We start from the raw sequence: 26586 nt of genomic DNA on the forward strand, positions 1-26586 counted from the left end.
TACACACATGCACACGCACGCACATGCACACTTAACGCCACTGATGCTGCTCGCAAAGAACACTGTTCAGAATCTTGGGATGGATGCAGAGAGCCCACATCCTGATGCTGTGATGGGGTGCTGTGACCAAATGGACATCCTTGTACCTTGTGCAGCTGGAGCATCACCCCCCCTCCACCCCATTTCCTTTCTCAATGTCTTCCCCAAAATCAGAATGTCAACCTCATTACCTCACATTCCCTGTGGTAGCCTTTCCTCTGTGTGTGTGTGTGTGTGTGTGTGTGTGTGTATGTATATATATGCAGCCTGTCCTCTCCTGCTGTCTGTCACTCTCTACCATGTCTGTTCCAGTCCACTTACACATAGACACACACACATATATACATACAAACAATAATTACATATATAAGAACAGAAATGGTAATGGAGAAAGAGAAACAATGGAAAAAAAAAATCACACTTACAGGACAAACACACGACACAATATACCTCATCAGCACCCTTCCAAACAGGTTAGGACAGGCTGAGGCAGGACCACATTCTTATTTATTAACTGCTGATCTGTGATAGGACAGCATCACATGGGGTGGGGTCAGAGGGGCAGCTGGGGTGATGCTTAGTGTCAGATGATCAGAGATGACTGCTCTATTCCTGGTAACCTCTTTATAGATCATAGAGGTTATAAAGAAAACTGGTCAGAAGCAGGAGGAGGAGAGAAAAGGGAGGGAGGGAAACGCTTGGGCTGTGTGTCCTCAAACTGTCCTGCCAGAATGACACACAGACAGCAGAGATGGATGGAGACAAAAGACTGACAAGCCAAGATGGAGATAGAAATAAATGGGAAGATGAGACGATAGGGTGAGAGAGAGAGAAAAGAGACAACAAAGGGGGACTGCTGACTTGCGAATGGTCCCCTTTTCTCCTTTCTCACCCTTCCTCTCTCCCTCTCTCCCTCTCTCTCTCCCTCTCCCCCTCCCCCCCAGAATGATTTCCTTTAAGGATCAGGGCACTGCAGGAGCACCACACTGCATTACAGTCTTCTCATTATTTAATCTCACACCTGTCTGCAGGTCCACCCACCGCCACCGGGGGTGCCGCTGCACACTAAATGAGCATGGAGGCTTCATCCATTCCCAGGGTTTAACATCTGTCAAACCCTTGGGGAAGTGCAGTGTTGATTCCATTACACACCCCGCTGCTGTTTAAATTCTCAGCACGTCTGCCCAGCACCTGCCTCCTCTCTGTCTACATAAGCACATGTCGGAGATTAAGGGTGGAATTAAAAGCCTAAAATGGATCAAACTGCAGAGTTACACCACTTAAATCAGTTTCTCTGCCTAATCTCACACTCGTTTGGCTCTCCACTCTCCTGTTCCCTCTCCCCCACCCTCTCCCTCTCACTCACTCTCCCAATTATCTGTTTCCATGTTTCCCATTCCCTCCCTCTCTTGCTCTCTGTCTCTCTTCATCTCTCCCTCTCTCCTATTCCCCACTTCTCCATCTCCCTCTCTCCATTTCTCCCATTTTCTCTCTCTCTCTCTGGTTGTGCGATTCAGAATGGCTGTCTGGTCACTTCATGAAAAGACCCACTTGGCCCCCCTCCAGCGCATCTCCTGCGGAGCCGGGGTTGCAGTAACGAAGCCGCGGGCCCGCAGCAGAGGTGTCAGCACAGAGCAGCTCCCCGCACGCGTTTCATTCTTCAGATGGCTGCCGAGATGCAGAGAAGCTGTCAGGCTTTTTAAATAAAGGAAGGTAAAAATAGCTCTCCCGTACCTTTTTTCACCAGACCGGCGCAACTCTGTGAATACAGGCTCCGCTACCGGGCCATACCACCTGTCACATCCCCACACTGTCACCTTGCCTGATCTGAGCCTCGATTGTGAACAGAGACATGCCCACGGGACTGCCAGCGCCCACGGGACAGCCTAACACCCCATGGGGGCAGCCGAGGCCTGGCAGAGATGTGAGTTTTTGAAAGGGGGGGGGGTTGGCTGTTCACATTGACCTGCCTTGGAGCTGTCCTACAGTATCTGCATAGCTCTCCTGTCTGACAACACAGCTGCTCCTGCACTGGCTGTGTGCTGAACCACAGTGCTGAGCCACTTCTGCACAGCGCCGCAGAGAGAGCCCGCTGGAACCAGCGCCACGCCAACGGCGGGGCATCTCGGCGACCGCCAATCACGAGACTGACTGGCACAGCCCGAGAGAGGGTGAGGAGAGAGGGAGAGAGAGGGAGAAAGAAAGAAAGAAAGAAAGATAGAGAGAGGGGAGGGGAAAAGGAGTAAAAAAAGAGAAAACAGAATGCCAGAATGCAGAGAAAGAGAGGGAGAGGGAGAAAAGGCAAAGAAAGAAAGAAAGAAAGGGAAAGAAAAAGGAGAAGACAGAGAGAGGGTGATAAAAAGTGAAAGAGAGAGAGAGAGAGAGAGAGAGAGAGAGGGGGAGGAAAAGATAGAAGGGGTCAGGAGGAGGGGGCAGTGCCCAGCGGCACTTGCTCCACACAAACGCAGCCAGCTGATCCTCGGTCTTTGTGCTGTAAACACACAGATCCGGCTGCACATTGACATGAGCATCACGTTTCTGCCAGCAGTCTGAGCTCACAAGAGCCGGGAGCACCAGGGGAAATCAGCCTGCCCTGCCTGACACATCAAACTGTACCAAAACTCAGCGAATCCAACGGAAAAAAAAAAGAAAACACATCACAATTCACCGGCTCATCACATGCAGGTAAGGCAACCTCTGCCACCGCAATGATAACCAACAGAATGAGCCCCACAAGTTTTTCAGCTGGGAATTAAACAGAAGAACAACAGTCTCATCCTCTAAAAGGTCAAACAAACTGTACCAAGGACACAGGGTCCCAGCAACACCTGCTCCCACCTGCTACTGGCTCACGCTCAGTCTCCACCTGATCAACACTGTGACCGTGCCATGAGAGTGGGCTATATCAGCAGAGGTGAGTAATGGGATACAGGAGCTTGTGACACCTGCCTCATGGGGGGGGGGGGGGGCAACCTCTCACAGAATTCGGAGAGATCCAGCGTCATTGCTGCAGAGAGACGGGTAAAGCCAATCAACACCGTGACTGCATGTCACAAAGCACTCCCACACAGAACCTGCCCTCAGGCAGTGAGAGAGAGAGAGAGAGAGAGAGAGAGAGAGAGAGAGAGAGAGAGAGAGAGAGAGAGAGAGAAAGAAAGAAAGAGAGAAAGAGATAGAGAAAGAGAGCGCGAGGGCGCGAGAAACACCAGCACATACAGCTGTCTGCTTGCCAGGGTCTTACTAAATACAGCTCTGCACATGGTGGATAGGAGTCTGCGGTGGAGTCAGAGCACCACACAAAGTGGCAGACAGGGGGCGCCAACCCCCAATGCCCTCGCTGAACTCCTAACACAACCTCCTCAGCCAGGACACTAACAGCTGATTGGACGGCTTATGCCACCCATGCCTTTTTCTGTAAGTCATCAGCCACAAAAGAGAAAAGAGGGAAAAAGTCCTCTATTAATCTCTGAAGACCGATGAAATGGTGAAAGAAAAGGGTCAATGATAAAATCAAATAATAAAGACGCTCAAATGAAGGTCTGTATTACCAGAACATCAGTCTTTGTCTTGTAAAATCATAGAACAGGGTGATGAATGTAATAAAATTCATCTCTCTACCCCCAACTCAAAGGACCCAAAGCTACTCACCACCCTCCCCACCCTGTAGTATTCCCAGTGTGGTGGGAGGGAAAATGGACATTTCTTGGTTTGGAGGTGGCCTAATGCTGTTCTCTTAATAACAGCACTTCTCCCATTCAGAAAAGTAGAGTGGCAATTTCCCCATTAATAAAGGTTCTGGTGGCAACTGTGGTAAACATAAGATTATTAAATATCAGACTAACTGTGATGTAAGCGGGCCTTGACAAGTCTGGCAGTGGGCTCTCTCAGGTGGAGAGGGAAGGACAGCAGAACCTAGACATGAGCTGCCATTAATTACAACTGATAATGAGAGGAGAGGAGTGATGTTGGAGATTAGATCACACCTGTTTGTCAGGCTATTCTACCAGCAGGTCAGCCAGTCAGCCTCGGAGGGAGGGTTATCCAGAGCTGGACACTACAAACACACCACACTCTTTACCGTGTGCCAATCCCTCCTGTGCCCACTACAAAAAAATCAAATATCTCCAGAACAGCGAGACAGAGGGGAAACCTGTGCCAACCGGCACTCTGGCAGGCTGCTGAAATGAGCTTCCTTGTCTATGCAATGTTAGTAGCAATTTCTAATCGCTTCATTAATAAAAACCCATATTTGCTGAAGACAGCTTGGCAATGCTGGCAGCATACTTCATTTCTCTCTTCATCCCTCTGTATTCTCCCTCGCTAATGCTCCCTTAGAGACATATGCATCTAAGCTCTACAGAGAGACACACAGGGTGTCGGTTATTTTGAACTTTACAAGAGGGCTGGACACAGAGCCAAAAGACCTGGACATGCAGCTAGAGAGGACCTTGATGTGGAGCAAGCAGACAGGGCCAGCATGTCGACTGAGGGCTACACAAGGACTACCTCTGTTCCTTTTGCACATACTCATGCCAGCACTACAGAACTCTGGGAATTCATTAGCATGGCACCAAGCTGTACCAGCACGGCGATAATGACTATATTACACAGCTCACACACACGCATGCGCGTGAGCACGCCCGCGCGCACACACACACACACACACACACACACAAAGAGCCTGGTCCCAGATACGCACTATCCTGCCGAATGTCCAGCCTTCCTGGGGAGGGCAGTACAGTACAGTCTGTCCACAGCAGCTGTGACAACATGTACCTCCTCCGTGCAGGGAGAGATGTCCCGCCGCGCTGAGGGTGGGAATCGAAGCAAGAGAAGCCTCCCCATCCGTCCCATCAGACGCCAGCACTGTCCACAGGGTCACATGACCACAGCGGGTCACATGCCACTCGCTCCTTGCACATGAGGGTCTGGCCAAAGAACAGGACGTGTGCTGCACAGCTGTGGCTGAAGGTTTACCCCACCAAGCAGGGAGACGCAGTGTCACACTGCGGCAGGTGCACTGCATCTTCCGCCATGTCCTACTGCTGAGGCCTCCCGCTCATACCAGCATCCCCGATAGAAGCTCCCAAAGTTCCCAAAATGATGTCTTCCAAGTACCAACCTGACACAGGAGCACTTTCCACTGCAACATAGCATGCAGACAGAGTTCCCATGTGAATGACATCACTAACACCTGGAACACCTTACCGTAATAACTCCCCCTTTCCAAGGACAGGGGGCCCCCATTAATGCCAGTGCCTAGCAATCAGAGTCACAGATGATTAACAGGTATCAGGAGGACGAGGTCCGATGGACACACAGTCATGCGCACAGCCTCAAACACACACACACCCCGCACGTGCACAAGCATGAACGGATACGGGCACGCACGGAACTCACACGACACACCTGCACTGCAATCATAAGCCATTAAGTGCAGTGGAAAGAATGCAAATGAAGCCCTGCAACCTCAGTCTGTGGAAAGAAAGGCAGCTCTAAACCCAGCTGCATCACACCCACTTCGCTGTCATTCCATCAGCACCCACGGCAGGAGCCGCGTGAAAAGCACCCTTTCTCAGACACGGACACGAACGCTGGCACACAAAGCCACCCTGTGCAACGTGAGAGCTCCTCCCAATAGCTGCATTCACTTCACTTTTAGGTCGGCTATTGTCACGTCTGTTGTCGGTTTTGCTCATCTTGCTTTAACAATGTTGCTTTGGCAACAATGTATTTTTCCGTCACTCTGCATCAGTAGCTTAGAATTTGAAAAGTGTCAGTACGTCTATGTGCATGTGTGTGAGAGAGAGAGAGAAAGGAGGAGAGAAAATCAGTGATGGTGCTGGAATGTTGGGGTTACAGAGCTGTGGAGCTTTATGTGATGTGTTTACACTCTTGACCAGATAGCAAGGGGTTCAAATCCCAGGCAGATAAAAAGTTCCTGAAGGATAGGCACACCCCTGTATGTGTTGTGCAGATTGTCTATTCTTTGCACCGGACACTTTTTTAATGGTTTACCACGAAAACAATCATCCATACTGTAGTCCAGATTTATCCATATCAAATTATTTCAGACAGGGTGATGAGCCCAGTTCTCCAGCTTGCCAGTGATTTCTCTAAGCATGTGCTCAGTCATCAGAAAACACATTGACTTGTACTGAAATGAATTTCAAAAAGAATGGCATCTGTTGGTCCCACTTGTGGCAGTAGGAGTAGCAATTCCTCAGTGTAGAATCTCAGACAGAGGGATCCGTTATGCAGGAAAAGGACTGTTCTTCAAAAACAGATTAATGCGCTACAATTCACAGTACATTGACCGCATTGCTGTGGACTGTTATCGCTATCCTTGCTCCTTCCAGCCTGTCTCCCCAATTCCCAAAAATAAACCTGCTTTTCTGAGCACTGCTTGAACAGCACAGCAAATGAATTCTTCACAGCAATAAAAGCCATCGGTCTATGAGTCCCATATCAATATTCCCAGAGGAAAGTACAGCAGAGTGTGGGAAGAGATGGAGATTTAATGCATGGTGCCGAGAAACCAGACCTGTGTCAATAACTATAATGGAATAAAAGCTGAGACAATATCCAATCATCTCTATGACAGAGTGTGTCAGGGTAAAACTGCAGCTGTCAGCAGCCTGCATCAAACACCTCCCCCCCCACCCCCACCTCAGCACCCCCACAAACACTGCCAACTGCACACTGCCCCTGACCCTGCCCCAACTCAAACACTGCCAGCACAAGCCCCCTCCCCCACCCAACATTAACACTGCCAAGGCAAACACCTGCAACCTCAAAACTGACAATTCAACCCCTTCAGCACTCACAGTGCCATCTTCACCTACCTTCATCTTCACAGTGCCATCTTCACCTACCCTCCATATCCTCCACCCAAACATCACCAATGCCCCCCAACACGCTGCCAACTCCCTCCTCATTATTTGCCCCTGAACAACTTGGCCCCATCTCTGGTTTTTGTTTCACAACAGAATACCACACCCCTATCACACACACACACACACACACACACACAACACACACACACACACACACTGAACTCCCATTACCTTAACTGTTTCTCTTCTCATAGTGTAGCAGGGAGGGAGGGGGACTGGGACTGCATTATAAATGCAGTTTTTGTTTTGCTTAACAAAAACAGGTACACATTCTCTCACCCTAAAAAAAACATTTGCACATTCTCTCTGCTTAAAAATATATGTATACATTCCCTCAGCTTCACAAACGCATGTATGCAGTTTCTCAGGGAGGGGAAATCATAGAGCAATGAGAAAAAAAAATTAGCCAAACTGTCAATCAAGTTTAATGAGAAGAATTTGTGATGTTGGTCTTGGTTGGTCAGGGAGTCCAAAAAAAAGTGCTATTCTGAGGCCAAATGAATACCTTCCACTTCAAATCTCATAGCTTGCTAGTCTGATCCCATCAAAGTGAATCCATTCCAATAGCATCCTCGCTCCACCTTGCTGACAGCAAAGACATTTTCACTCCTGTCCTTTCCTGCCTACAGCCGCTTAAAAGGAATGAGTGACACACTGGAGCGGCAGTGTGGCACAGTGGTAAGGAGCAGGGCTCGTAACCTAAAAGGTTGCGGGTTCAGTTCACCCCAGGGCACTGCTGCTATACCCTTGGGCAAGGTACTTAACCCAGAAGTCCCCAGGAAATATTCATCTGTATAAATGGATAACATCTAAAACTGTAACCTATGTAATTTGTTTTGGATATGAGCATCTGCTAAATGACTAAAATGTAATGTAATGTACCCAGTAAAGTGAGGAACCCCTATGAGTTTCCCCCAGGCTCTTCTACACACCTTAACCACAGCAAAGGGCTAGGTTGAGACGTGACAGTCCAAAATCCTGCCGCTGTCTGATAAATGGGAGAACCCGACCGCACTATGCTGCCCTTGTCAACAAGACGTCACCCTAGCCCCTCCAGGTCTGGCTGTGGTTCCGGCGGAGAAACAGACAGACAGGCAGGCAGACAGGCAGACGGAATTCCTGACCAACAGAGGCACAGTGGTGCCTGAGGTCTGAGGAGACAACGGGGAGTTATCTGCCACAGAATCCACCCTGGCACACCATCCCACTAGCACAGACAATCACCCATCAGAGCCTCTCCCATTCTGTGGTGTTTTTATTGCATACCTCATTCAAGCTGCGCATTGATTATTTTCACTCAGCGTAAAAGAAACCCTCAGGAAGTACATCAACCTGGAAGAAGGACAGAGAGACAGGATCCAGCTACAACCCCCCCCCCCTTCCATTTTATTTAACATTGCAGATTTACAAGAACACAACGATCCAGCTTCACTAATGTCTTCACAGACTGCACCAGGGCTGACGCCAAGCCGGCATAAGCCAACACAGGCCCAAGACAGGCACACAGCCACTTTAAGCCTGTCCAGTCCCTTTAACTTTCAGAGTTATGTTTAACTTTGAGTTATCGTGAAATGTATGCTTAATCAGGTTTACAGCTCAAACAAATATGAGCTCCAGCTCCAGATTAGATTTGCCAAGTGCAGTGGCTTGTGTAAAATAAGCATGTTGAAAAAAAACACATTCTGCACGTCTCACAATGTGTCAGCAGTGCTGGTGACCCCCGTCGTGATGGGGAGGGGCGAGACAGCCATGCTCAGCCCTGAGTGACCTCCACAGAGAAAGGGAAGAGTGCAAAAGGGATAAACTTGATGGACAGAGGGGAGTTGCTTCACGCATCCTGTGTTGTAACACCAGTTGGATGGACAAGGTCTTAGGAGGAGTTTCAAGGTTCATTAAATCTCCCAGCTTGTTCCAGTCAGGATTATTGCAGCCTGTCCAGATTTTGGGGTGGGGGGTTATGAGAAGGTCTGAATCTGCGGGAGTCTGCAGCTGACCAAACCTTTCACCCCGCAGGCAATAAAACAAGCTTTCATTTAATTTCCGCAAATCCTGGCACGATAAAGCAAGCAGAGTTACACAAACACAGGTACACCCATCACTGCAGGACAGAGTTACACAACCCTCGCCACGCTAACTCCACAGGAGAACAGCAGGACGGCTGGTAAACGAGCAGAGAAAAACTGGCGTTATAGTGAGAAACAGGTGTCAATACATGGGGCAGCAGTCTGAGAATGCCAGACTCAGTCTCAGTGCAGGAAAACCTAGATCAGTGCAAAACCAAGCTCAGCAAATCCATGAGAGTCAGTCTCAGTGCTGCTGTCACAGTGCAAAAAGACAGCAGGACCACCACTGTGGTCAAAGTTCAGGGGTCAGGGGTGACCAGCTGCAGACTCTGATGAGAACTGTTCAGTACAGTGACCTTGGTGGCCCGATGCTGCTGTGAAGCACAGCATGCTCTCAGGAACGACGTAGTGTTACGCAATTCATGAAGAGCTGAGTTCAACACATTCAGAGACGTTCATTACGGCCAGATATAGAGTTTAGTCAGAGTTACATCACTTAAACACATTTGATGCACTCTTATCCAGTGTGAATAGCATGGCCTTCATTTGTTCATGTTATCCATTTATGCAGCTGGATCTTTCCTAAGGCAATGCAAACCAGCTAAAGGAAATAGGAGCAGCAACCCATTCATGATCAGAACTTCTACAGGAGCCTTCTACAAGTCCCTCACTAACATCAACAGTGACCAGGTCCTACCTGATTACACAAAGCACCACTCCCCACCTCAGCAGTATCACTACAGTGAAGCTAAAGTAAGCTTGAGTTAATACTCAAGAATGTGGTGTTATGAATACAGACTGTCTATATGAATAATCACACCGGACTGTGGTGTTGTGAATACAAAGTGATTTTGTGAATACTAAGACAAGCAACCGGTAGTGTGAATACTGAGACAGACAGCAGTGTGGTGAATACTGAGACAGACAGAGGTGTGGTGAGACAGACAGCAGTGTGGTGAGACAGACAGCGGTGTGGTGAATACTGAGACAGACAGCGGTGCTGTGAGACAGACAGCAGTGTGGTGAATACTGAGACAGACAGCAGTGTGGTGAATACTGAGACAGACAGCAGTGTGGTGAATACTGAGCCAGACAGCAGTGTGGTGAATACTGAGACAGACAGCGGTGTGGTGAATACTGAGCCAGACAGCGGTGTGGTGAATACTGAGACGGACAGAGGTGTGGTGAATACTGAGACGGACAGCGGTGTGGTGAATACTGAGACAGACAGCGGTGTGGTGAGACAGACAGCGGTGTGGTGAATACTGAGACGGACAGCGGTGTGGTGAATACTGAGACAGACAGCGGTGTTGTGAGACAGACAGCAGTGTGGTGAATACTGAGACAGACAGCGGTGTGGTGAATACTGAGACAGACAGCGGTGTGGTGAGACAGACAGCGGTGTGGTGAATACTGAGACAGACAGCGGTGTGGTGAATACTGAGACAGACAGCGGTGCTGTGAGACAGACAGCAGTGTGGTGAATACTGAGACAGACAGCGGTGTTGTGAATACTGAGCCAGACAGCGGTGTGGTGAGACAGACAGCGGTGTGGTGAATACTGAGACAGACAGCGGTGTGGTGAATACTGAGACAGACAGCGGTGCTGTGAATACTGAGCCAGACAGCAGTGTGGTGAGACAGACAGCGGTGTGGTGAATACTGAGACAGACAGCGGTGTTGTGAATACTGAGCCAGACAGCGGTGTGGTGAATACTGAGACAGACAGCGGTGTGGTGAATACTGAGACAGACAGCGGTGTGGTGAATACTGAGACAGACAGCGGTGTGGTGAGACAGACAGCGGTGTGGTGAATACTGAGACAGACAGCGGTGTGGTGAATACTGAGACAGACAGCGGTGTGGTGAATACTGAGACAGACAGCGGTGTGGTGAGACAGACAGCGGTGTGGTGAATACTGAGCCAGACAGCAGTGTTGTGAACGCCGAGACGGACAGCAGTGTGGTGAATACTGAGACAGACAGCAGTGTTGTGAACGCCGAGATGGACAGCAGTGTTGTGAACGCCGAGATGGACAGCGGTGTTGTAAACACAGTGTTGTTGTGTAAAGGGGATCAGCGTGCAGACTTCCCGGCTCGCTGACTCACAGTCGGGGCTCTGCACTCACGGAATGTTGGCATGCTTTCTGGGAGTTTTTTGGGAGCGATGGATTATCCAGCCCAGTCCAACAGACTGACTCTCTGATCCCTGCTGACTGTCCGCTGATCCCCAATAACAAGTATCATCACCACCCCTCCCTCCCATCGTTCAACAAATGAATGCCCTGGATCAACTTGAAAAATACCTCACCCCGACCCAGGAACTTCCTCAGCCCAGGCATCTGATATAGCCTCTCTTTGGTCAAATGCAGTGTCTCAGCCATCAGTCCTCCTCTCTGACCTAGGTCCCACAATATATGATGTGCAGTTTCTTCTAACAAAGCTCTGCATTAATCAGGTGAACTGTGTTGCAAAACATCCATCTGGATTTATATTTCCTTACAATTTTTTGTGTGGCTTCCAGTCCTTTGTTTAAAAAAAAATCTGTCACTGAGGGTGTGTTAGTGCTAATTACACAGAAAACATATTTTGGGAATTCTTGCGTCTAGAAAGAATACTGGATAAATACAGTGCCTAGCACTGAGGTAATGCTAACTCCTGTGGAAACAGTTCAAAGGAAGGATTTATCTAGGATTAATCATGGAAATCGTGAAATCAATGTTTTTCAATTTGCCTTATAAATTAAGAGCTCAGCTGGAGTAGAAACCAGCTTACATGGTGGTCACGAGTCTCCAGACACACACGTACGGACAAATGCACACACAAATACACAAATGCACACACGCACGTACACCTCACACACACTCACTCCTCTGAAGAAGTCCCCTGTCCCCTGTGAAGCTCCGTCTCAGGGGACAGGGGAAAAAAAGAGCAGTCCGCAAACAATTCTGTGTGGTCATGTTCAGCCTTGAATTCAACAGGGTGGCCATTAGGGTGCGACCTTTAAACCCAATAAAGCCCACAGATATCTCTCATGTTCTCAAGCTGTTCTGGAATCTGTTAGTCATTTCACAATCCGGTGATGGCAACAATCGGATGGGGTGGAGTTATCATTGACACACTGCTGTCACAATCTGTTGACATCAACAATAGCCTCCCGCCTCAGCAATCCATCTCCTTACCATCACCAGCCAAAACAGTCCACACAGAGGAAGGGGCCTTTGCGTGACTCAGACTGCTTGAACATCTACAGCTACTCAACCTTGGTGGAAATTGACAGGGTTTATGCAAATATATGCAAAGATGTTGGGAGTCAGAAATTCTGTGACTACCAACAAAATGCAGATGTCAAATTATTAAAAAAAAAAAAAAAAGATGATGAAACAAACACACATACGCACGTAAACGTACACACACCCTCCTATTTGCCACCTCACAGTCACAGTTGCTGTCACAGTTAATGTGTCCATTGAGGGGGAGAAGAGGGGCTTCCTCAAGGCAACGTGTTCACCTCCCCGAGCTCCAACAACATTTAAAGGAATCAAACTGTGATACACTGGTGCGCTTCACCATTCCCAGCAGCGCAGTCTGATGACACCTCCTGCCTGCGGCGACCATAAATCAGTTCGTCTCAAAATTCCAAAATAATGAAGCGCTTACACCTTTGGGGCACCTATATTTGGAATCCGTGCCACTTTTGTATAAATGTCATCGCTGCAGAAGATAGACGCTAACGATGCATCAACAGAGCCTCAGAGACCGAGGCCTTAGAGCAGCAGCTATTTCTAAAATCTTGTACCAAAAAATATCCAGACAGAAATGAAAAACTCAGCTCAGACAGAGTGTAAATAATAGACATTTCCCCTCATTTTCTCTCTCTAATTCAGGCAATGCATAAATCAAGGCATACGGCTTCTGCTTTGAAGAAGTGAGTAGAAGAGTATAAGAACTGACTGTCCAAGTCTCTTTCCCTCACCCGTTTCCTTCTGTTACACACTCCATCCTATCGACTTCGTACCTTTCCCACCTCCCCCTCTCCCTCTCTCCCCCTCTCCCCCTAGTTTAAAAACTCTGCAAAGCAACTGCTGAACCAAACCCAAATCCCAGATTCAGAGTCTATGACTTCTAAACCATAACACACTCAGCTGAATTCTTAAGGGAATCGTCAGGCGAAATTCGCTTCAGTGGATTAGTTAGGGTCTGTTTTCCCCAAACAAGTTTTATCTCTTCAAGGACATAAAGAACCTGTGTAAAAAAAAAAGTTCTGGTCTGTGGACAGTATCACCCTGGGGCCTAGAACTGGGGAGCAAATTCAAAGGTCGCCATTTTCTTTCAGGTCGACCCTCCCTGAGCAGCGCGGCAGAGGAATGCTCACTGAAGCTGAAATCGCATACATCCTGAGCGGGCCCGGGTGACAAACTGCGGCTCTGTGTTTCTCTCCGTGCCACCCTGCGTGCCCACTCCCCGCACTCTTGGATCATTGAGCCCGGGCGGGGGCGTGACTGGCACAGAGCCGGCCAGGCCCACACAGAGCCCCCAGTGTGTGAGGTTGAGCAGGGAGCCCCATTCAACCCCCCCCCCCCCCCCCCCCTCCACCCCAGCGTCCTCACTCCATCCAGCTGTCTCTGGGTAGGATGTTTATGCCTACCACTGTGCTGCTGCGAAGGGAAACTGGTCCATCTCCCTGCCCGGGAGCCCCTTACAATAATAATAACCGGAATTTTTACACAGTCTCTTAAACTCATACACTATACCACGAGCTCCAACTACTCCAGCTCAGTTCCCCCTCACCCCCTTTCATCTCTGCTACTCCTTTCCAAAACCCCTTGAAGAAAGGCTGCTGTAACCATTGATCTACACACTAACTGGACTGGCTGTCGATGTAGTCACTATTTTGACAGGGTCAGACTTCCAGTACATCCTAAGCCTATATGTGTTTTTGTTCCGTGGTTTTTCATAGCAGTGAGTAGTATAAAATAAGAACAGTAGTCCTAGGATTTGGCAAGGTCAAGCTCTCTAAAGCAAGCATGTGCAGCCTCAGGCATGGTTGGAAAATAGTTACAGTGAAAAGATGAAAAAAAATCAAACAACTGTATATGTGCTAATCTTACGAGAACACAGCCACCTGCTGAAAGTGAGTCACACAGATAGAGAGACTCAGCCTCCTCTGCCTTCTGAAACCAGCACTATATCCTGCAGGGGCTGCAGAGATGCAAACGCTCTGGAGCGGTTATTAAGAGAGGATCGATTTGTGCGCAACGGCAAGTGTGGGCAAAAAGGTAGGAAGGTAGCAGGCGCTTAGAGAGGGACCAGCAGAGCGCTATATATAGCGCCTATTGATCTGGCACTAATAGGAAAGCAGTGGAGAAAAATGGCAGCATCTCAAACCCATCGAACCTAAACACCACTCCATATAAAATACACACACGTTCGCTTTGTTTTTCTAACCTGACCAATGACCTGGGGGGTAGAGGGGGTGGACAGCTACCCAAAACAAACCACACCACATCACTTCACACACCCACCTGCAGCCTGCAGAGAGTAAAAATACCCAGCAGTATATAAGAGAGACATTTGTAGAGCACAGCAGCTGAAAGGGTGAGAGAAAAAGAAATTCAGACAATCCCCCTGGTAAAGCTTAGCACTTCAATAGCTGGCAACACTTTCAGCCGTACACACAGTCACAGATAAGGGTGATTAAGCGCCCACCGGCAACTCCGACGTGCCGATGCAAGCAGAGCGTATGGGCTTGAGAGAGTAACCAACACGACTGGAGAATGCTGAGAGGAACGAGGTGAAACTTTCTCTTTCCCTCCCTCCCCCCTTTACCTCCATCTACATCCCTCCCACATTCTCCCTTTTTTTTTTACCCTATCCCAACACAACGGCATGGTACTGAACCGCACTGCAGGGTACAGCTGTCACTCATATCCTGCAAAGGGGGAGGAAGCTGCTGTCTGAATAAATTAATATTTCAAAAGGGTCTAAGGCAAATTTTGACGAGGAGCTGGGGAGAGAGGGGCAGTGATAGAAAGGGGGGGGGAGAAGGAGGGAGGGAGGGGTAGAACCCTTGAAAACTGTGAGGTCTCTCAGTCTCCCACTTTAGGACGGAAAAGTGGGGAGGGACAGCACAGAGAGGGAGACAGCACAGCAGGGGTGCTGAGAGAGACAGTACAGAGAGAGAGAGAGAGCTGAGAAAGAGATACAAGCTTAATGCAGCTTATTTAGACAATGAGCATTATTTAGGGCCAATATCAGTCTCTCTGAATGCAAGAGGGCAGTATCTCTGCAGGCTCTGCCAGACTCCCCAGTCTGTGTCATCGCCCCACTGTGTCTCGGGGTGGAACAGATCAGGTGGCACTCTTGTCATAGTGTACAATGGCCCTCATTCTCTTCAGGTAACTCAACCATGTGAAAAATACACAATTGTGCTTATTATTGAGTCACAGATTCTGCAGGTGTCTTTGAGCCAGTCCAAGAGTTCTGCACTGAACAGTGTGGGACACTGTACACACCCTTTGATCCTCTCAGTGTTGCTGTCTGAATCTATTCACCCTTGTTCCCAGGAGAGAAACATGTGAAAGAACAAAGGAATGAGTGGGCGGGGGTTGTTGGCATTTAAAACTATATTCCACAGCAGATTTCATTCTGGTCTGTGAAAAGTGCATCTGTCCATTATCACACTATGTGCCGCTTTGGAACTGTAGCTGAACTAGCTCTACTGTGTAATGAGGGGGCCTGGGGGTATTACAATAATGATAAATTTGCGTGCTGTCAGTGGGAGAGTGTGCTGAGTAGGTTGATGCTGGATGTTCAAGGAAACTTGGCCCCCATAGCGGGTGTGTGTGTCGCAGACAGACATGAGAAGTACACCGAGGCCAACCCCAGGCCAGGCTGTGCTGTGCTCTCCGGCCTGTTTACTAAACAAAGCGGCATTCTAAGAACAAATGTTCTGAGGAGAAAAGATGAGACGCTCCCACGGTATATCCTTCCAGAGTGGCTAAGCCTCACAACTCACAACAGGTTGTTATCAGTAGATCCTGTCAATTAATCCTGAATTTCCAGGGGTTACAGCAGAATCCCAGAGATACAAGAGGTCTAGGACTCACTGTCCAGGGTGAGGTTAAGAACTCTAGAAACATACAGGTGCCTGTATGGCAAAGCAGCAGCGAGGGGAACTTTCCAAGGTCAGGTAAGCCATTAGGCCCACACCAAGGACTTTGGCTAATGGCCTGAAATGTTGGCTTGGTTTTTCCAGCTGAACCATATTTGCTATGTCATTTGTCATTTACAAACAGGTGATGAATCTGAGGGGCAGGGCAATGAGCCATACTTCTCTCCCCCGCCCCTGTTCTGAACCCCTCTCAGACCCTTCCTCTACCTGGCATTCCAAATCTTCAAGCACCTCCTTCATCCCAAACCACATAGCTCCCCACCCCTTCTCCACTCGCAACCCACACCTCCTACACTCCATCTCTCCCTGCTGTACGGAAATCACTGATGTGGGGAGAGAGAAATCAATACAATTCCTCCCCTTGACAACATGCCACTGCACATCAAAGACACCGGGAGCAGCTCCAGCCCCCAGCCTTTAGCAGACCCGGGACACGGCCTCCACGCCTCTGTGTGGTGCAAAATCTGAGGGATCTTAGCACAACAACAACAACAACGAAAAAAAAAAAAAACCAAGGGACGATGTCTCATGTGCTCCAATGAGTGCATGGACGTGCAGATGTGCTTGTGTCTTTTCCACTTTGCGTTGCGTGTTGTGCCACTTCCAATTTAATATCAGGATGTGGGAACTGCTATCACATTCTAGAAGTGGGAGTGCTGACCACCCCCTAACACACCCACATGCTTCTGGCACAGGACGTGACATCAGCCTCAACCCACACGCAGAGGATGACAACAGGGCGAACGGCTGTTAAAATAGCCTTCAGGCTGCTGTCACAGCTTTGTTTCTTTCCGTGGCAGCAAAACATCCGAAGCAAGACGGGAGTCAGTCACCCCGGTGTGACTAACACTCACGGCGCTCTGTGTGCCCCATGGCCCAGTGTCCATTAATGCCACGTACAATGCATAGGAATGAGACATAACCTCATTCAACATCATCATCATCATCAGGACACCTGAGAAAGTATCTTATAAAGACTAACAATGTGTGGGTGTACCTCACATGTAGCAACCCACCATACCCACCTACAGCAGGGAGGATTTATCCACCAGGAAGGGAGTGAATGATACACCCCAGCCTAGGACGGTTCCAAAACTTTCCCACGGGCTGTAAATGGGGGAATCAGACAGTACAGTACAGTAACACCCCCCCCCCCCCCCCCCAAAAAAAAAAAAAAAAAATTCCACAAAGGAGGACAATAATGTTCACAGAACAAACTTCAGGACATGAAAAAACAACCAGTTACCAAGGAAGCCAGCGTACTCGCTCGGGACGATTTCAATGGAGGTCCCGACTCTCCAGAGGGGGGAAGACGGATCCAGCTGGTGATTGATGGGACAGGACTGGACCGGCGCCAGTGGGCCGCAGTTGCTAAGCCGGTCACACACTCACTGTAACGCAGCCTGCTCTGTCCTACACTGGGGGCAGGGGGGTCTGAACTTGTCCAGTTATGATTTTAGGGGTTAGAAAGCGGTACTGTACTGGCGAGAGAGGATGTGGGATTTGTATTCATCAACTGTAAATCCAGTAATAAAACCTACCAGGAAAATCCAGCAGGAACCCTTAATCCCCAAACCAGCTCACTCCTGTGGAAGGGCCACTCCATGAAGTACGAACAGGAGGGAGGGTGAGCAAATCCAGCCAGTAATGTACACGCAGGCTCTTTCCTCTTAGAGACTCACAGTGTTACAATACGGTGGTGCAAAAGAACGCTGCGTGATGTCGTTTGTCACCTTGGCGACATGGCCCAGGGCACACGGCCCTGCAGCGAGGCGGACAGCGGACCGACATGGCTGCCAGGGAGTCCACGGAGACCGAGTCTCTGCCCGTGCATCAATGACAGGAAACGTGCTGAAACTGCTAAAAGTTTCGGCATGGCCTCTTGACCGCACAGGCCTCGCCCCGTTAGACCACTTAATGACAATACAGCCTTCATCTGCCCTGCCAAGGCCGAGGGCGAGGGAGAGCAGAAAAAGGTCCAGAGTTTAGACTCGGACACTGCCCATCAGGGTTCATCGTTTTGTTCCACAGTTTAGTGTTGTGTGTCGACTGTGTGGGTCGGGTGTGTGTGCCGTCCTGCTTCCCAGCTGTATGGAGCTCTCTCTGGTTAACCCCAGTGTTTGAGGATGTTTTGCAACACAGCAGGGACAGCACTGAGATACAAGCTCCACAATCATCACAAAGCTCTGCCATACTTATCCCACTTTTACACACAGTGTTAAAACACACATTCCACATTAAAACTTACATCCATTTTAAACATTCATACAATGGGCTGGTGGCAGGGGAGCCACATGGTTGCCCTCCAGGTACAGTACATTGGTCAAGGGTAAAAGAACAGCCCAACAATGTCAGTTCTGGAATGGCTTTGTGTCTCAAAGTCATTCTAAAAAAAACTTTTACAACACCAGACGGAACCTGACAACAAATAGCAAAATAGCCTGACATAATGAAGAGGGAAAAACCCTCGTGGGGCCTCATTCACGTCAACCATGCATACCCACACATTCAATCTGAAGTTGCTGGTAATATAATTCTTATGCATAGTATGTGATCTATCAAAGAAAAAGCTTTTGTAAGAGCGTTAATTAGATGCATAGACTCAATAGATAGTGCAGTGATAAGGTCCCCAGTTTATTGTCAAGGAAGGGAAAATATTCACTTTGTGAACATTCATTCAGCGTGTTGGGTTTTTTTACAGATAAAATCAATATCTTGTCCCATTAATTTAAGATCACAACATGTAAATAATGGTGATATTGATCTGGCTCCTTGAACTATCAAGGCTAATACTAAAATTTATCAAACATATCTGAGACACATTTATCATTGGTAAATGAAGCATGCCAACATTCTACATTGTGTTTAAGAACTAATTTTTAAGCAGTTTTACACATATATTGATCAATGAGGCCTCTAACTTTAGTGCTGTCACATGTAATAAGGTTAGGCATCTGCGCTAGGGACCAGGGAGTCAGGTTGAGATCTTGGGTGAAGCACTGCTGTTGTTGAACCTTTGATCCAGGTTAATAAGTGTCTAGTAACAATAAACAGCTGCAACATGTGTATTTCCTTTGCCAGTACTTACTGTGCAGTAAATGACTGAATAGAATGCACTACCTGCCAAGAAAACCTTATTTGAACAATATAACAAAAAATCCAAGTGGCAAGAGAACTAAGCAGGCCAGGACAAGAGAGAGAACACACAAGCACGCACACACACACACAGAAGCACACAAATGGGCACACACACACAGTATTTCACCTCCAACACCTCAGCTCCTCACCTGCTGCCCAACTCAATCAGGAGTCATTAATGCCATTTGGGATTTCTCCACTGAACAGGAAAACGGTACAAAATCTATAAATCGGGAGATGAGAACTATAGCAGCAGCAATGAAGACAGTGGTCTGGCCGAGAGCAGCACACCCAGCAGTTTCATTAAAAGGCAGGAAACTACTCTCTATCGACTAGCTCCTGATCGTTGCAGCTCAGGTCATCTCAGTTTAAGCTTGGACCAGGCAGAGAGCATGCTGGAAGCAAGTAGGCGTGACTGGCACAGAATCTTCACACTGAAAACCATCCCCAAAATAAGTATGTTGGACAGTGTAAAAGGGGAAAATGGGATGTTTGTGTGTGTGTGTGTGTGTGTGTGTGTGTGGGGCGGGCAGATGGACATCTTTCAAAAGAATTATCAAAACATTCAACTATGTTTTATTATGAAAGAACATGTGCAGATAAATCTCATTTACAAACCTTTTCCATGTATAACAATACAATATTTATCAAATCAATTCTATGTGCCATTTTTATTTTTGTCCACTAGAAACACCAAACTCAAAAACTACCACATGCACGTCAAAGATCATATTCAAGTTCATAAAGTTTTGCAAGCTTTACACTATGTGCAAGTTGCATTGGATTAGCGTTCTCTGCATTTTTGTCTAAAATACACTAAAATGAAAATGAAACGAGTCATGTCAGGGACTATTTTTTTGAATGCTGGCCTGCTGACACTATTCAGTGTGCAGGAGTGTGCACAACCTCAGAGGTCTGTGCGATGTCTCATGACCTGACACCCCAGAAGGACAGATGATGTCATAATTGTCACGCAAAGTTTCAGAACCTTAGATCCTAGATGTCGCTGAAGATCTCTGACTATCTGTTAACAGGACTCTCAACCAAACATGCTGGAACTGCTTAGTTCTGCTTCAGGAGAACAAGCCCCTCTATAAACCAGTCCTTTGATTTTTGCTTGACTTTTCCCCTGTACTCTCTGGTCCTTAAATCAGAATATTATTTCCACAAGGCATACACAAAATAAGAAGCACAGATAATGAACAGTAGCATTAATTACATGTGTGCAAACCAATAGTCTCATTAGGTCATTAGTCTCATTAGAAATGAGAGCACACAAGAATCAGCTGTATTTATTTTCAAAACATGTGTCCAAAACCCTCTCCAGAGATCAGTCTCACTGCATTTAGGAGACATTCATGCAAATACAATGAGTGATGTCTCCACCAAGGGCTTTAAGGTCACATCAACAAAAACCCACAGCACTGTTCCTTGGTTAAAAGGGAGAGACATGCTTTACAGTTTAAAAATTCACAGTATTGCTGAGCTCTTACTGTTCCAAAAAATTTTGCTGTATATAATTATCTACACAAAATTAAAATGCAAAGCCAGACACTATGCCCATGTATGAAAACTTCCTAAACAATAACTCAGGTGACACAAAAAATCAATGTTAATCTTTAATATAAGGTTAAATCAGGGCGTCACTTCAGTGTATATCACCAATTCGGGTGGTCATGGAGTCACTTAATCCAGACACAAACACCTCTACCTCTAAAACCAGCTTTACATTAAAGTAGGCTGACTGACAAAGTGGAACAGAAGCCGGATTTATCTACTGTTTTATTTCACTTATGGAAGTAGTCTGAAAGAATGAGACAAGCAATTTGCTCTCATTTTCTGAGTTATATTCCAGCCAAACATTTGAATCAGAAGAAAAAAACATGTTTCACTGTATCAGACAAATAGAATGCAATCATTATTACAGTAAGGTATACAGTTATGTGCAGTCTGATAGACCAAAAGAGGGAGGTCCAGATGTTTGGCTGCTTTTTGACAGCAGCATAATTGCAGATACAGTGTAGAGCTGAAAGGATTACTCAGGTTTAGCTAAATTAGTAATGAAGCATTGGAAAGCATATTGAGTAACTGAATTATGCATTTATTTAACATCCCTGAGACAGGTACCACTGAAGGGCGGTACCCCTCACGGCACTGCAGATACTGAGGCACAAAGGGGTCGAACCAGTTGTACACAGCTCAGTACATCGCGTGTTGATAGTCTAAAGGCAAAATAGAGTTGTTGAACAGAGATGCTACACCTCATAGTTTATACACATTTGGACAGTGTAGAGAAGTCAAAGGCCTGGCGTAATCTACTACAGAAGAGACCAACACATTGTTGGTCACCTCCGAATGACCAACTAAAATATGACGACATGCTGTAGTCACGCTGCAGTCTATTTCTGCATCTGCCCACACACTCTCCAGTAAAGAGTTCTGAATAGGCCTTCATCATTCTAGCAGACTCACAGCAGCTAACAACACACCAGCAGCAGTCATTAGCAGAGTTAGATTAGCCAGCAGGACACCAGTTCCAATCCTTGACAGGGTTAGAGCAGCCAGCAGGATACCAACTCCAATCACCTATTCATTCTACAAACAAATCCCTTTGTAAGACTCAGTTCAAGGTGACTTTATAAGGGTGAGATTCTTTCCTAGTGTAAATGATGATATAACAGTGCTGTGTCAACTGCCGTGCAGAGACTGGGAGAAAGACCGTGAAAGATGAAGTGGACGAGATGGTGAGCTAGAGGAGGAGTTGGAGGACAGCAAAGCACACAAACTTAACTGAGAGAAACATTCTACGTTTCAACAAGTAGCAAGCTATAGGTATAAATCATTATCTAAGATCTGTTTGTCCATCACAGGTTGATATCCAGTAATCGCAGAACAGAGACTAATTATTCACCAGGACTTGCAAGCCATGTTTACACCGCTCCAAAAACAAAAACTGTCCTGTGACAGTTCGTTTATGGTAGCCACAGCTGTCAAATTGCATGCCCATATCAGAATCTGTAGTTCAGCCCATGAGCAGCACTAAATGGATTTCTACCGTACAGTGATAGAAATCAGCATGTGGTGCAAAAGAAATTTAAAGACACTGAGCAACTGCACAGTGAGGAATAAGTTACATGGCAAAAGCAGGGAGAGGTATGGAAAAACTGACTGCTGGAATGGCACCATTTTTTTTTTTTAAGTTTGCAAAAATCACCTCTTGGTGTGATATGTAATGCCGAAGCTGCACAGGAGTTTCTATCAGAAAAAATGTCCTGGGATTCAAACCTGACATCCACCAGGGAACCAGACCTCCAACTCCCTCCTCAAACAGCATAGAAACCCAACTGGAAGCAACGGACAAAGGGGCAAAAAAAATGGGACGGGACAGAGCCTACTCTCCCACCTTCAGCCTTGACCCCAGAAAAGCAGTTTCAGACCCCAGAAAAGCAGTTTCAATAAATGTACAACTAAATGTGGCCTTCATCAGCTCATAGCTCACGACACCGTGCGCTGCTGTCTGAGAAACCCAGTGGTCTGTAAGGGAGAGAGCTGTTGAGCTTCCCCTGCCCCACACAGGACACAAAACCCTCTCAGCAACAGAGGAAGGGTGAGTTGACCTCAGACCAACCTCTACCACAACCCCACAAAGAGCTGCTGAACACAAACAGCAATCCAATTTACAAGACCACTAGCGCTAATAATAATCACTCAGACCATAACAGAGAAAGTCCAGGGACAAAAGGGACAAAGACGCCTTGCCCTGGATTGTCTGAGCTGTTTGTTTTTCCTCCAATGCACTCAAATCGAGTGAGAAAGACGAGAGCAAGCTATTTCTAAACTCAAGACTGGCTTTGATGTTATCAAGAACCCCATAGTTTCATTAACACCTTGTGTAAATATTGTGTAAGACACTCTCCCCGTCTCCTATGTTTCTCTTAAGTAAATGTTAACCCAGGACAAATTACCATCATTTACCACGGCCCAAAAAAATAGCCATAATGACCTGTCAGAGTGTTTGAGGCCTTTGGAGGAAAATTAATGTTTTGGACATTAACACAGGAAAAATTACTTTACCACTGACTGTTTCAACATCAAACGTGTGTCCCGCCATTTAAAGTCAGATAACAAAATGAGGCAGTCCAACACAGATAAATCACACTTTCACAACCAGAACAGGGCACTACAAGAATTCTCTCTCTCTCTCTCTCTCTCTCTCTCTCTCTCTCTCTCTCTCTCTCTCTCTCTCTCACACACACACACACACACACACAAAAGGTTTCTCAAGCTCCAGTAATTACAGACTGTATCAGCTAAACTTGAGTCTCATCTCATTCATATAACCACACACTTCCCCAATTTTGCATTCAGATTGCACCTTCACTGTTTGAATTTACTGTAAATCACATCTTCAGAGCTCCCTGAGAGCCAGTGTGCTGTCGAATGGCAACAGGCTAAAGCGAGCAGTGCCATTCTTACACAAGACGGACACAAATCCGACCCAAGGTTACTTTATTGCATTCACAGCTCCTCTTATCGCGCTCTTCAAATTGCTCTTATCTGACCCAGTAAACAATGTACTTTTACCCATTACAGTCCAGAACAGTCTGACATCAAAACACCACCACACCGCCACCCGGCAGGGGGGACGGCAATATTAAACGGAATAACGCTGGTGTTATGCGCTGCCATGCCTTAACAAGACGTCAAATGGAAAATGAATAAAACCTGACAATCTGTTGTGTCAACCGTGGGAGGAGGAAATCAATAAATACATCTCCTGAGAACAGGGATGGTGCTGCCAGGGTAATGACAAGCCCATTATTTAAAAGTGCACTAGAGAAAGACACCTGAGAGCTCCACCCCTCTCTGTTGGGATAAAGAAATCTCTGCTACACACATAAACTATATAGTGGACTTGAAGTGAGGGAGTTTGGCCATCTTGGCTCTGAGGTTAATCCAATTACCTCCCAGTTTCCCCTCTCGGTGCTCCACAAACAGCAGCTCCATCCTTTATGAAGCTCCGCTCCCCAACCTCACCAGCCTATCATATGACATTTAGTGAACCTGAGAAGTACAGAAGAATCCTAATCAGGAGTGAGAGTTGGGAGTCCAGACAAGACTACTGTTAATGCCTCCACAACCAAGCAGACAGGAGGATGAAAGGAGCCTGGTACTGAATGAATAACTCACGGGGGGACCTGGAGCAAGTGGGAAGGTACACAGGAATACATGATTAAACTTTCTTTTAGTTGGGTTGGTACAGAGCCGGCTGTGGGGAATTACTGCTTAGAAGTTTTCCTCTCATCCTCAGAAGAGTCTACTACATGCAACAGAAATGTATCTATTACATAAGAGCGGAACACATTCATGTTCACACACATACACACGAACACAAACACACAACGGTGGGGGGGGGGGGGTGCTCTGTTACTGGAATGTCTTTCAGCTCTACAAAGACAGTGCTCCTTCACCTCTGGCTGCCACTGTAGGACAACATGACAATGTGACAAGGGGAGAAGAGAATCCGCACAAGGACGGACACTGTTCAGAGCGCGAGCACGGAGTGAATGGGGCAGCGGCTCTCAGTGCGAGACTCCGAGGCTGCGCGTCCAGTGCTGAATCAGCGACCAAGTTGTGCAATCTCGCCGAGTTCCTCAAAGAGACAACCCTCTCACAGCGAGGGAATTCACGACACAAAAAGCCATCTTCAAAACAAATTCTAGATTTCATAAATAAGAAGACTGATGAGAATTTCTCGGCATAATTTCAATTTATCGCTACGGCTGTATCATCTGGAAGCCAGTCACAATGTGTGCTTAAATGAACACAGCCTGTCAAATCTGACAGCGCACTACAACGAACCTGCTCGTTCACACCCAAAGTTGGCTTCACTCACTCACTACATGGGTATACAATCACTCAACCACAGCGCTCTTTCGGACCGCTGATTTCCATAAGAGACTACAGCAAAGGAAGCTTTTCATTCCTATTCAAAGTAGAGCGCTCGTCCAGGAAAAAAGCAAACAAAAGATGTTTGGTTATGTAAAACAAAACAAAAAAATCTAGTCTGTGGCACGCTGTTGGTACACAACTTGGTGCAGCCTACTTGGTGATGCGAAGTGAATAACCGATTAGTGAAAAGAGACGTATTTGTCCAACATCCAGCCTTCTGCCTGACCGAAAATAGGAGTGGGTCAACAGGTCAGTGTGGCTAACAATGATAAAACTTAGGGGTCACGTGCTGATCCTGAAATGAACCGGCGTGTGACTGGTCACTCATCATAACCATAACATTAATGTTGCAAACGCACACAATCATCGTAGCTTTTCGTCACCTTCTGCTCCGTGTCTCATTAGGCAACGCCAGCTGCCCACCAAATGCCATACACTCGTGCATCAATTCCTCCTCAAGTCACGCATTAGAACCCACGTTGTATCACGTCCAACACGTGTGCAAGAGCTTTTCCAATCTCATGCATTATTCTTTTTCAAGCGTTTCATATTTTTACGGCGCTTCCTTAAATTCACATGTATCGTGGTGAGGCACATACATATTCAATATCTTCACACGATGCAACCCACGCACATACCTCACACCCATACGCATACATAAGGACACTTGTTTGATAATACAAATGGTAGTTATTTGTGTATTACGTGCATTAAGTAAATGAGGGTATACTGCTCAGTCATGGCAAAGATGGAGAGATAGCGTCAGAGATAGTCGGGCATTGTGTGTGGAAATCCAGCTGTGTAGCTACAGCCGCCTACTCGCCACTATGTCTTCTCCTACAAGACTTTTAAACAGAAATACACTGCCATGCACTTCAATGGCATTCACTTATAAAATGTGAGAAGTGGAAATAAATTACAAGCACGTTGCCACATCTCAAAACAATGAGGAGCTTGTAAAAGTTAAAGTCGAAGTGCTGCCAGGAAAATAGACACAGTGTCAACTATGCTGCAATACAGACATTCAGTCAGGAACGGCTAACTTCGCCAGCAGTATGTACACCTTGCCTGCGAGTTACTTGGCTACAAGTGAACTTACCAAAGTTTGTTCATACTGTAGAGCCCGCTGATCGATCCCGTCCCCTGCCATGGCTGCGCTCAACCCTAACTGCCGGCAGAAAAGCCAGCGAGATGAGGAAAAACTGGAATTGTTTTACACGCTTAAACAAAACACACCGAGTGTCTGCTTATGTTAGACCATAAACTGATTAGCGTGCCACGGCTGACTACTGCTTTGTAGCTGAACTCTTGCATAACAGCGTTGA

At 47.1% G+C, this 26586-nt stretch overlaps 1 protein-coding gene across 2 annotated transcripts in view; it reads right to left on the minus strand.

Annotated features, from left to right (window-relative positions):
* Positions 1 to 26586, minus strand: part of LOC118782633 (chloride channel protein 2-like) — a 109693-nt gene extending 83107 nt beyond the window's left edge. For both annotated transcript variants that reach the window (XM_036536032.1, XM_036536031.1), the window contains exon 1: positions 26361 to 26586. In XM_036536032.1, the coding sequence (XP_036391925.1) occupies positions 26361 to 26411 (51 nt within the window). In that variant the 5' untranslated portion in view covers positions 26412 to 26586. The remainder of the gene's footprint in view (positions 1 to 26360) is intronic.

This window comes from Megalops cyprinoides, chromosome 9 (genome assembly GCF_013368585.1).
Source record: "Megalops cyprinoides isolate fMegCyp1 chromosome 9, fMegCyp1.pri, whole genome shotgun sequence".
Classification (NCBI taxonomy): Eukaryota; Metazoa; Chordata; class Actinopteri; order Elopiformes; family Megalopidae; genus Megalops; species Megalops cyprinoides.